Source organism: Chelonia mydas, chromosome 3, assembly GCF_015237465.2.
Source record: "Chelonia mydas isolate rCheMyd1 chromosome 3, rCheMyd1.pri.v2, whole genome shotgun sequence".
NCBI lineage: Eukaryota > Metazoa > Chordata > Testudines > Cheloniidae > Chelonia > Chelonia mydas.
In genome coordinates this window covers 93,303,929-93,316,011 of record NC_057851.1, presented here as the reverse complement: position 1 = coordinate 93,316,011, position 12,083 = coordinate 93,303,929, and the positions used below count along the sequence as shown (strand labels likewise).

General features: G+C 43.2%; 1 protein-coding gene across 2 annotated transcripts in view; it reads right to left on the bottom strand.

The window, feature by feature from the left end:
- Positions 1-12,083, bottom strand: part of TRMT11 (tRNA methyltransferase 11 homolog) — a 60,900-nt gene that overhangs the window by 10,031 nt on the left and 38,786 nt on the right. For both annotated transcript variants that reach the window (XM_043542870.1, XM_037894735.2), the window contains exon 12: positions 8,192-8,312. In XM_043542870.1, coding sequence (XP_043398805.1) covers positions 8,192-8,312 — 121 coding nt within the window. The remainder of the gene's footprint in view (positions 1-8,191; positions 8,313-12,083) is intronic.

Sequence of the window (12,083 nt, the reverse complement as noted above, 5' to 3'; positions counted from 1 at the left end):
ATCTCCTGGCCTCTTTCCTGCTTCACATCTCTGGACTATGATTTCTAACAAAGGGAAGCTTTGAACAAAGGACCAAATATCCCCAATCTTTTGGATGATCCAGAGAGACTTATTGCAAGCTAACAGATTTAACATCACTGCAATTATCCTGATCTACAAACTCTGAAATCAACTGTAATGTATAGGATTCATTTTAACCTTTTAATAACGCTCTTCTCTTTTTTTATTAATAAATATTTACTTAGTTTACTAAAGACTAGAACACTAACTATGGGGCAGCCAACTTTCTAACTGCAGAAAACTGAACAATCTTGCCCTACCCCCTGCCCTGCCCCTTCTCCATGGCCCCACCCTGCTCCACCCCTTCTCTGAGGCTCTGCCCTCCACTCACTCCATCCCCCCTCCCTCCATCACTCACTCTCCCCCACCCTCACTCACTTGCTCATTTTCACAGGGCTGGGGTATGGGAGCGAGGGAGGGCTCCAGCTAGGGGTGTGGGCCCTGGGGTAGTGGTGGGGATGAGGGGATTGGGGTGCAGGAGGAGGCTCTGGACTGGGGCTGAGGGATTCGAAGTGTGGGAGGAGGCTTCAGGATGGGGAAGGTGGTAGGGGTGCGGGAGGGAGTGAGTGAGGGCTCCAGGTGGGGGTGTGGGCTTGGGGGTGGGGATGAAGGGTTTGGAGTGCAGGGGGGGCTCTGGGTTGGGGTTGAGGCTGAGAGTTTCAAAGTGTGGGAGGGGGCTCTGGGCTGGGGTAGAGGCTCTGGGCTGGGGATGCAGGCTCTGGGCTGGGGCAAGCGGTGAGGTGCATGGGGGGGTTCAGGGCTGGGGCAGGTCGTTGGGGCGCAGAAGGGGGCTCCGGTGGGGCTCCGGTGGGGCTGACCTCAGGCAGCTCCTAGAAAGTGGCGACATGTCCTTCTGATTTCTAGGCGGAGGAGTGGCCAGTGGGTTCCATCTGCTGCCCCGCCTCGCAGGTGCCCCTCCGCCCCCGGCCTCACAGCTCTCATTGGCAATGGTTCCTGGCCAATGGGAGCTGCAGAGACAGCATTCGGGGTGATGCCTGTGGGTGGGGGCAGTGCGCAGGGCCCTCCTGGCCAATTCTCTGCCCAGGAGTCTGACACACATGTGGGCCCCTTCCCAGGAGCCACACGGAGGTGGGAACGGAGACTGCCTACCTCACTGCAGCCAACTGGACTTTTAGCAGCCCGGTCAGCTTTGCCAACCGGAGCCACCAGGGTCCCTTTTCGACCAGGCGTTCCGGTCAAAAACCAGATGCCTGGCAACCCTAAGTGTGGTATTTGGTGAGATCGTGAAGTACATATTGACCTGGGGTGAGTGTCTGGTTCACTGCAACTGGAAGAACCAAATAGATGTGATTTCTGGTTTTAATAATCATTTATCACAGAAGTCTGGTTTGTCTGGATGGTGCATGAGGGGCTAGAGCGCCTGACGAGGCTGTCAGCAGCTTCATAATAACTAGTATAGTAATTTGGAAGCACACATTTGTTACTGGCTTGGTGAAGTCTTATGATAGAATAAACCACCAGTCTGGGGTGCGTGCCCTGTTTTCTGGCAGTCTGACCTGAAATCGGCACTCTTAGCTCTGTCCCATGCGAGGCAGCATGACAACCTGTTACCTAATGACCAGCTGAATAGGTAGAATCTGAACAGTAGTGATATTTGACTTTAGGCATATAAAATGACAAATACATGCATGATCTTTTGGAAATAATTTACTCTCTACTATTTTTGCTGGATGTTAGGTAATTACAATGAGCAGAGTATACTGGTTAACTAAAATATGCCTTTTGAATAATGGCTGAAGTCAGCAGGTCTATACAAGCTCTAATCCTGCAGAAGTATCTCTGCCAAAAGGCTCTCTCTGCCTGACAGTAGGTGCGTGGGCCACACTAGTTAATGAAATCTGCAGCACAGCAGATTTCACACAATTAAAGTGTTGGTGTCAAATCCTCTTGTACCATTGAATGGTCAGCTGCAGTTTCCAGATATTGCACCTTTTCTTCCCCTAGCTCCCGCTCTTTAAGCAAAGCAACAGGTTGGGGACAAAAGTTGAACTTTATCATTTGAACTATCACCTTAAAGCTCCCCTTTCCCTCCCTAACATTGCCTATTCCACTGTAATGACATCTTCTACCCCTCTTTTTCTGTTTTGTTCCTCAGATCTGAAATTGGAGAGGAGGGAAAAGAATAGGAAAAATGTTGTCATTTTGTTTCCTTTGTAACCACTGCCCAAAGTTGGTATTAGAGGTAAAACATTTAACTGGTTACTCTGCACAAGCGGGTGAAGTTCCTCTAGAAGCCATTGCTTTGGGTCAGGTACCAAGAGTGGCCAACTATGAACTATAGACACTAACTTGACAAAATCTATCACTACTATGATATCAGCTCAGGAAAGCAACTAACTTTCTCCTTTGTTTGTAAGAGTCAGGTTTCTACCATCCTTTAGCCTACTGTCATTCTCTGATAAGGATTTCTTCCACATCATTGCTATGGACCATGATATATTTATCTTCTGCTCAATGGCACCAATTTTCAACTAAACTGCTGTTTTACATAAACGTTTACCCACATATGGCTTATGATGCATCCTACAATAAATGAAAGCCAGAAAGGCTGATGTCAAAGTGAAAGCCACCTAAGTGCTTACAACTTATTTGATCATGCAACTTCACATTAGTTTTGCTTATACAGAATAATCTAAAAATGGTGCAATATATTTTTATCATAATAAAACAGGCAGGGGAAGAGAGAAAAGAACTGAAGTTTACAGAGCTTTGTTTAGTTTAACAGCTGTGCAGCTATCCAATGTAATGTACAAGCTTACACTGAATCTAGTGGGCCTGAGTTCAGCCTCAGGGTAATTACTCATGTCAGTTTTTTGTTTTAAAAAATCCTCCTACCCTTATCACAGCTTCCCAATGTTCTACATCTGGAACTGGACAGTAGCTACAGAAACCCTTGTACAAATTTGAGACAGCTATAAACATCACCTAGCTATTCAAACAGGACAAAAGGGTCAAGTCTAGCAACTGATGCTGCTAAATACAGTAGAAAAACTCAACACCAATAAAGATGCCTAGAATGACCATGTGACAAGGAGGTGCTGGAAACCTTCAGCTTTGCAAATCCGTTAACACTTCACTCCCAAGTCTTTTCATGGGCAGTCATTTGTTCAGAATCCACTGTTCAGTCTAGTTCTTGTTCCCATCTTGACATGCAATTCGTAGGCACATTTCTCAAATGTGGTCAACAGCACTCTCCTCTAGAACTCTAGAGATCAGTATTTTTCAGGAGTACAGATTAAAAGTTTCAGAACAAGAACAATCACTAGCAAAATAGATATCAATTACTCTGTAAAGACACTAGATGCAGAATAGTAGTGAAACAGAAAGTGGAAGTGAGTATATAGTCATCAAAATATTTTACATGGTGACTCAACAAGCCCCACAAAACTAGAAGCTAGACAGTTTTATTAAAAAAGTAGAATAGACAAAAGATTTCCCCCTTCTCCCTCCAAAAAAATTAACTACAACAGGAATTTAAAAACAAGTCAATCTTTTCAAGAATAGATATGGAGCCTCAAGAATACTTCCTAATAATGCTGGAAATTGTTTTTGTCCCATATACATTTGTAGTTACACAGTTTCCATCTGATTGTACTTTGGAATTAGAAAAATACACAGTATGCAAGATAAAACTAGCTGTTTGTTTCCTCCTTCCCAGTGTCATGTAAACAGATTGCTTATGAAACTTGGAAACTAACCTGGTGCAACATCAAGTACGCTTCAACTTGGCTCAACCTACAGCTAACCTAAAACAAAAGACTGAACCAATTTTACTGGACACCAACCAGATTATACACCACAAACTTCACAGATCCTGCATCTGCTGAAGAAGCAGCCATTCATATGCTTCACCGTCAGACATACTATGGTGCTTCCACATGCATGCCAAATTCTAAGCTCTGCCTCCTCATCAGCCTGGATGAGGACAGGCTCATACCCCCTATGTGGAAAAAGCTTGCTCTAATAGCACTTACCCTGAACAAAGAATATCACTGAGACATGGGAGGTATCCACATCCAACCAAATCCCTCCCCAGCCCTGGGAGAAACTACAAGAAACTAGGGACTGAGCGGCTAGGCAGCAGTTCTGCAGAAAAGGACCTAGGGGTTACAGTGTACGAGAAGCTGGATAGGAGACAACAGTGTGCCCTTGTTGCCAAGAAGGCTAACGGCATTTTGGGCTGTATAAGTAGGAGCTTTGCCAGCAGATCGAGGGACGTGATCATTCACCTCTATTCGGCATTGCTGAGGCCTCATCTGGAGTACTGTGTCCAGTTTTGGGCCCCACACTGCAAGAAGGATGTGGAAAAATTGGGAAGAGTCCAGCAAAGGGCAACAAAAATTATTAGGGGCCTGGAGCACATGACTTATGAGGAGAGGTTGAGGGAACTGGGATTATTTAGTCTGCAGAAGAGAATAATGAGGGGGGATTTGACAGCTGCTTTCAACTACCTGAAAGTGGGTTCCAAAGAGGATGGATCTAGACTGTGCTCAGTGGTACCAGATGACAGAACAAGGAGTAAAGGTCTCAAGTGGCAGTGGGGGAGGTTTAGGTTGGATATTAGGAAAAGCTTTTTCACTAGGAGGGTGGTGAAACACTGGAATGCGTTACCTAGGGAAGTGGTGGAATCTCCTTCCTTTGAGGTTTTTAAGGTCAGGCTTGACAAAGCCCTGGCTGGGATAATTTAGTTGGGGATTGGTCCTACTTTGAGCAGGGGGTTGGACTAGATGACCTCCTGAGGTCCCTTCCAACCCTGATATTCTATGAATCTAAAACACTTTCATGCTGTAAAGGGCCCCCTTTATAATAATGCTTTTAGGTCCTTACCAAGGGTAGCAAATACTCACCTCGTATCCCTCAAACTTTACTTCTCCCCCACTTCCTTTCCTTCTTGTACTTCCACCTTCTTGGTTTTTATTTCATACAGATTCATAAGATATTAACTAGCCATTATTAACCTGCCCCCAAAAGGGCCATAACCCATTTATTATGGGGAAGGGGCAAAGTAATTAATAACCGACACCTTGGCCCAAAGTAAGCCTCAAAATGTTTCCTTTTAAAATTTCCCACCCATCGTGTGCCATACTGGAGTACATTTTTTGTATAGACTTTGTCCAATTCGCTCTGCGTAAGTATGTACATTACTGCACATTTACAAAAAATAAAATCTTTATCAGCTATAACAGGAATTCCTACTGGCCTTAATAAGATAAAAATAACTCAAGTGGTTTATTACTAGGATGTTTTGTGGTCTTTCTGCTTATGATAAAATTATGGTGTATGTCAATTAATATTTTTGGATAGGATTCATGTCTACTTTGGTCTCTTAGATCACTAATTTCTTGAAATTATAAACACGACCAATTTTCAACACCAGTTCAATTGGACCCATTGCAGACAAGTGTTTTCAACAACAGGTCAATTTCTTTAGTGGAGTCAGGGTTTGAGAGTGTTTATACTATACATAAATATATACAATCTATTCATTACTGCTAGTACTTGTAACTCCTGGCAATACTGCATGATGATTATGCAGTATAATTAAGGCTGCGAGTTTGTCACGGAGGTCACGGATTCTGTGACTTTCCATGACTTCTGCAGTGGCCGGGGCGCTTGGCTCAGTGGCAGCTCAGGCAGCCCCTGCACCAGGTGCACCAGCCGCTGCTGGGGCTGTCTCCAACCATCGCACTCTGCTTCCTCCCCCGGCACCTACCAGCAGAGTTTGGGTGTGGGAGGGGGCAGGGGGTTGGGGCACGGGATGGGGTGAGGCAGGCTCTGGGAGGCGCTTACCTGGGGGCTCCCTGGAAGTGGTGACATCCCCCTTGCTCAGCTGCTAGGCGGAGGCATGGCCAGGCAGCTCTGCACCCTGCCTCCACCCAGAGCGCTGGTTTCACAGCTCCCATTGGCCGGGAACCGCGGCCAGCGGGAGCTGCGGAGGCAGTGCCCGCAGGCAGAGGACAGAGCTGAGTGAAGGGGATGTCGCTGCTTCCGGGAAGCCTCCTAGGTAAGCACCGCCCAGAGCCCGACTCACCCCTTCCCGTGCCCCAACCCACACCCAAACTCTGCTGCTGTTGGGTGGGGGAAGGCATGGAGGCAGGTAAGGAGCCTGCCGGCCCTGCCAAACCCCTCCCCGCCACCTCCAGGTACCCCTCCCCCAGCACCCGTGGGAGCCCCGGGCAGCCCACCCCCAAGTTTTAGTCATGAGTATTTTTAGTAAACGTCAGGGACAGGTCATGGGCCGTGAATTTTTGTTTACTGCCCATAACCTGTCTGTGACTTTCACTAAAAATATCCTTCACTAAAGGATAGCCTTAAGGTATAATCGAAAACTTACTATCTTTATAAAAATGTATCGTCATTCACGGACACTGTGCACTGTGGTTGAACTATCACACACACTAGAAAATTAGGTACTAATTAAATGAAATTATACTGAACAATGCCTGAAAAAGTAGACTAGATGCTGGAGTATGAAAAAACCGTCATTCGCACAACAGCAAGACAAATGGGCAGACCTCCAGTTCTCCCAAACAATTTCTTTTCGTGTCACTTCTTTGCTTTTATTGGACACCATAATGTCCCTACAAAACATTTGTTTGATATGAAAAAAAAGTAGGAAGAATGTCGATTAAGAAATCCCTGTAAAAGGAACTAAACAGTGTGATGCCAAACATACCCTATGTCAAAAAACTCAACAGCAGGTATGCATTTGCTGAGGGAAGGAGTTAAACAATACACAGCTTTACCTATTACTTAGACATGTGCTTTTTCAGTAGAAAAAGGACATTGCCTTTCACTGCCCTTAAGTTATATAAAAGGTCTCTGGATCCCTGGGCAGAGGCACCTGCTATTTTTAACTAAGTAGTAAATTTGCCAGCTAAAATCAGGTGATCAAAACTAAGTATTTAACCACTGAACTGACAAGATTCATACTGAAGAATAAGTGATGTACAAAAGTGCTAAATGACTGAAGCCTATATACAGAAGGGTGAAGAAGTGGTTTAAATTAGAACATGTAGTCCAAGAATACTATTAATGTCAAACCTGTCAATATATAAAAAATAAAACTGGCGTGGGGGAAGGGGAAAGAGATACATGTCAAAATTTTAAGTTATAAATGATGGTTTGTTACTGCCAAAGTCAACAGCACCTGCTCTGAACAAATTATAAAATTTGTTACACTACCTAAGTGCTATTTGACAATTTAAGTCATCACTTGCATTATGAAATCCAGACTGGAAGCTTGCTGGGTTGTTACTGTATAGCATCATGCTGAAGCCCTAACTTGTTTCAAACCGCCTCCGTTGTTTAAAATAGCAGCTTTTTACAGATAAATTAAGAAAATACTGGAAGCGCCTATTCACCTGCTACATATTTTAGCTAAGAACAACGTCCTATTTATTAACTTGCCTCTGCTTTCCTACCATGTCTAAGTATCTCTTTCCTAATGTTATATTTCCAGACTGATTTTTTTGTTAGTCATCTTTAACAGTTTAAGCAGCTGAGGGGAAGAGGTGAGAGGATGAGGAGACCTGCAGATACCATACTCTGATCCTTCTCAGAAGGAAGACGACTGAGGAAGAATTTTTTAAAAAACATATTACTTTTCCTGCATGGACAGCTGGAGATTAAATACCACTGTCAAGAGGCCCCCACATAACTGAACTAATGTCAGACATTTGTACTGTATATATAATGACTTAGAACCCAATTTTCAGAGATAAGCACTCTCAACCCTCACTGAAGTCAATAGGAAATGCACGCAGTCAGCACGTCTGAAAAAATATCTTGCCCTCAAAGATCCTGCCCTCACCCGTATTAACCAGTTTGCCCTGGATGAAAAATTTATCAAAAATTTTAAAAAACTACTTTAAATCATTGCAGATTAAGTGAGCAACACAACAGGCTTGTTTTTTGTCTTTAAGATGTGGCATTTTTCAAAGCCTCTAATTCCAGTAATAAAAACATCTTAGCGGCAGCAGAATTGACAATCCAGTGCTGAATACCAAATCTGGTGGTGGTAATACACCTTTTGCAGTTCAAACAGTAGAGCAAACCTTTCACATATTTGACAGCCGCAATTTCGCACAACACACCAAGAACAATTTACCTCAAATTCTTTCACCTTTTCCATGGTTATCAAGCGCCTTGACGTGTGGCTGGAAAGCATCTGCTCACAGTTACTAATAAGTTTCAGGCAGGGGTGCCGGGGTATAATCTCTTCTGTGTATCTGGAAGAAATAAGCAGCCAGAAGGCTGTCAACCTATGAACTGTAACATGTGTATCTGAAACACAACAGTTATACAGATCTATTCAAACTGGCTTACGCTATAAGCTTCCACACATTTTATAGCCATACTAAGTTTCCAGAAACAATGTTTTCAGAAATCATAAGCGTATATCCCATCTTTTTGGGACACAAATAAAAGACATGGTGCAGATGAACTAGCTGTAAACAGGAAGAATAGTTCCTATAGGGCTCTCTACAAATGGGTAATTGAGCTCTTGAGGTCCCTTCTAGCCATACATTTCTATGTGTAGATGCCTGCATCACGTCAAGTATCATGGGAAAATTCCCCCAACCAGCCAATCAGGAACTGTGCTTTTAAAAGTAGTTCCCAGGCATCCAATGATAATCAACTGATTTAGGTGGTTGTGTATTTACTGATGTGCCCCAATGGGAGACTATTATACTTGGACTTCAATCTATATTACAACACAACCTCTTTAACAGCCATTGAAATCTTTTGGATTCAGAGACTGGTGTTATAAACAGACTGCAGCATATTGGACTTCCTTTGTCAGACAGGGCAAGACATCTTAAAGAAGAAAATCTGGTCTGATAGCCCTTTGACAGGGGGGCAATAATACTGGCCGGCTGACCAAATGTACCAAAATTAATTCAGTTAAAACTTCTGTACTGGTGGGTAAAGAGTAAGCTTCCACAATATTTTAAGTAACTTCTATCTGGCAGGAAAAACTACATCTACACCAGCCATACGAAGACGACTAATTTATAAGAATCTTCATCTGCAAAATTGCATTCCCCCACTTATTTTTCAAAATGCTAAAAGCTGAAATAGGTTTTAAAGAGATTCACGGAGGGGGAGGGGAGGATATGTCTGACTCAATTAACAGCCTATAATATATAATAAAGGAAAGTGTGAATATGAGGCATCTTCACCATGCAGCTGAGTCAGACTTTAAAAAACTAACCCACACACATTCCTTGAAGGGCAAGGAGTACTTGAGGCACGAGGGAGACACTCCATATTTTACCTATGACAAGGAGGCATTTCTGAACAGGTATCGAAAAGCAAATAAATTTTAGGGAAAACAAAAACAAAAAAAAATGCAAAAGCAGTTCTTACCACCACCAACTACCACCTACAATGGTACCTTCCCAAGTTTGTTTGGTTTTTTAAAATACTTTTTCTATGTATCTATACACTTTCTGTGTGACCATGAGCAAGTCAGTTAGTCTCTGTGCCTCAGTTTCCCCAACTGTAAAATGAAGATAATAGCAATCCCCTACTTCACAGGGTTGTTGTAAGGATAACTACATTAATAGACAGCTCAGATTCTACAGTAATGTGGCCACTCAAGACAGAATATACGTGTACAGTTTTGCATTGCTGGCTGAAAAATTATGAACAATGTGACCTATGTTGCAAGTCTTGCTTCTTTCAACTGTATTAGAAAGCCTGCTACAACAGCCATAGACACTAACCCTCACAATAATGCTGGTAAAGAGCTGGGGGCCATTAATACAGAACACTGTAGCATTTTTTAAATAAGGGGAGTTCCACCTCCTGCATAAACAAACCAAACCAAAATAGAACTAGAGTTTCTTAGGTCTATACTAGGAATGTACATTAGTATAGCTATGTCTCTCAGGAGTGTGAAAAATCCACACCCCCGAGAGACAGCTATACCATCCTAACTCCTGATGTACACAGCTCTAGATCAACAGAAGATTTCTTTTGTTGACCATGGGAGAAGCCTTCCAGTCAGCGTACAGTGAAGCGCTACAGCAGCGAAGCTGCAACTGCTGTGGCGTTTTACACGTAGACATACCAAGCAGCTACAAGATTTCACAGGAAAGTGGAAAATGGAATGTCAATGACAGAAGTTCCAGACTCCTTAATTCTTGTACGAATGTGTGTCTCTTCAGCAAAGCTCAAAGCAGCAATAAACTTCTTGCCTCTTGAGCTGCATTTATTCTCCATTTTCTGCGTTGGGGACTACTATGATACCCAAGAACTCCTGAACTTGTTTAATTTCTATCTGCTACCTGAAGTAGCACCCCAATACACTGTGCTTCAGTCAATTAATGGATAAAAGGGGATGGTCTTGACCCATATAAAACCCTAAATCGCTCAAGACCTTTTTATGAGACTGCCTCTCTCTTCTTGCTATAGTACCACAGTTGCAATCAGCAAATGTGCTTGACCAGGAGCCCCCTTGATTTATTAGAGGGGGGCTGGCAATACAATTATCCTTGAGAGGCTCTCAGCTCTGAAACAAGTTTCCTCCTGGTCCAAGCTAGCTCTGACCTGTTGAACTTCAAGGCACGCCGAAAGGCACATTTATTTGTGCAGGCTGCTCCAGAGGATGGTGGGCTTGATGCATGTGGGGAAAGGGAGATGTGTTCTGCTGGCAGGTAAGCCACTATTTAGTTTTATTTTTGTTCTTGTGATTTGCGGCGGAATGCTGAGTCTTCGATAGGTGCCCTGTTTTATTATTGTATAAATCCAAAGAAAAAAATTAAATTAAAAATGACAGCCAAAGCAACACTCTACACCTTCTGGACGACAGACGGCATGAAAAATCACCAGACTCAGAACACTTGAGGATAGGGGAAAGGGAGCTGGCAGTAGTCTCTCCCTTAGTTCCTTAAACAATGAAAGTTTCTTCTTTCCCTTGCTTCAGGAGTGGAAAACAGGCCACTTTCTCTCTTCCCCTATTGCTAGTCTGCTCACGGGAGGTGGCTGCAGCAAGGCGGCAGTTTAAGCAAGTACAGTCTGAGGCCAGTGTAAGAGACAGCAATAGTCACCAACAAGGTCACCCCTTCTGCGCTGCATGCAGCTCTCTGGTCAAAGCAGTGCAGGGTGCAGAGCAAGCAAGCCCAGGAGTGAGTGAGGCAGACTAGGCCTGAACGTCAGAAGCGGGTGACACAAAGGCAAATGCCCAGTTGGTTGGTCCTCGCCTGGCTGGATAGCAACACAGGGAGTGACAAAAACTGCTACTTTGGAAAACATAACCCGATGTGATAGGTTTTGAGCTTGTCAAAAATAGTACATGGGAGGTGTGATGCTGACAGACGAGCTCAAGTCAAAGCCATAAGCCAACTCACTTGTGTATGAACTGTTAAAAGAAGTGTTGTCAAAGAAGTGTTAAAGGTATTCTAGTGTATTCAGGCCAATTCACTTGTGTGTTAGTATAGATCAAGAGAGTGTTAATTGTATTGTTTTCAGTTGTCTATATCCTGTTTACTATTACTGGGGCATACATAATATAAATGTAATGTAATTAAATAACCCTAGATCAAAGGTTTCAGAGTAGCAGCCGTGTTAGTCTGTATTCGCAAAAAGAAAAAAAGAGTACTTGTGGCACCTTAGAGACTAACCAATTTATTTGAGCAGAAGCTTTTGTGAGCTACAGCTCACTTCATCGGATGCATAAAAGTGGAAAATGCAGTGAGGATGTTTTTATACACACAGATCATGAAAAAATGGGTGTTTATCACTTCAAAAGGTTTTCTCTCCCCCCACCCCACTCTCCTGCTGGTAATAGCTTATCTAAAGTGATCACTCTCCTAGATCAAAGGTGTGTTAATGTAAGAGTGTATTCAAGTGTTAAAATATCATGAAAATTAATGGAATCTTACTTATATTTTTTCACTTATCTATTTATATCATAATGTAATGGCAGGCTATATACATCACTATAATTAAATTACTCAAACACAACTGGAGTCTTGGAAATGTAAATGAAGAAC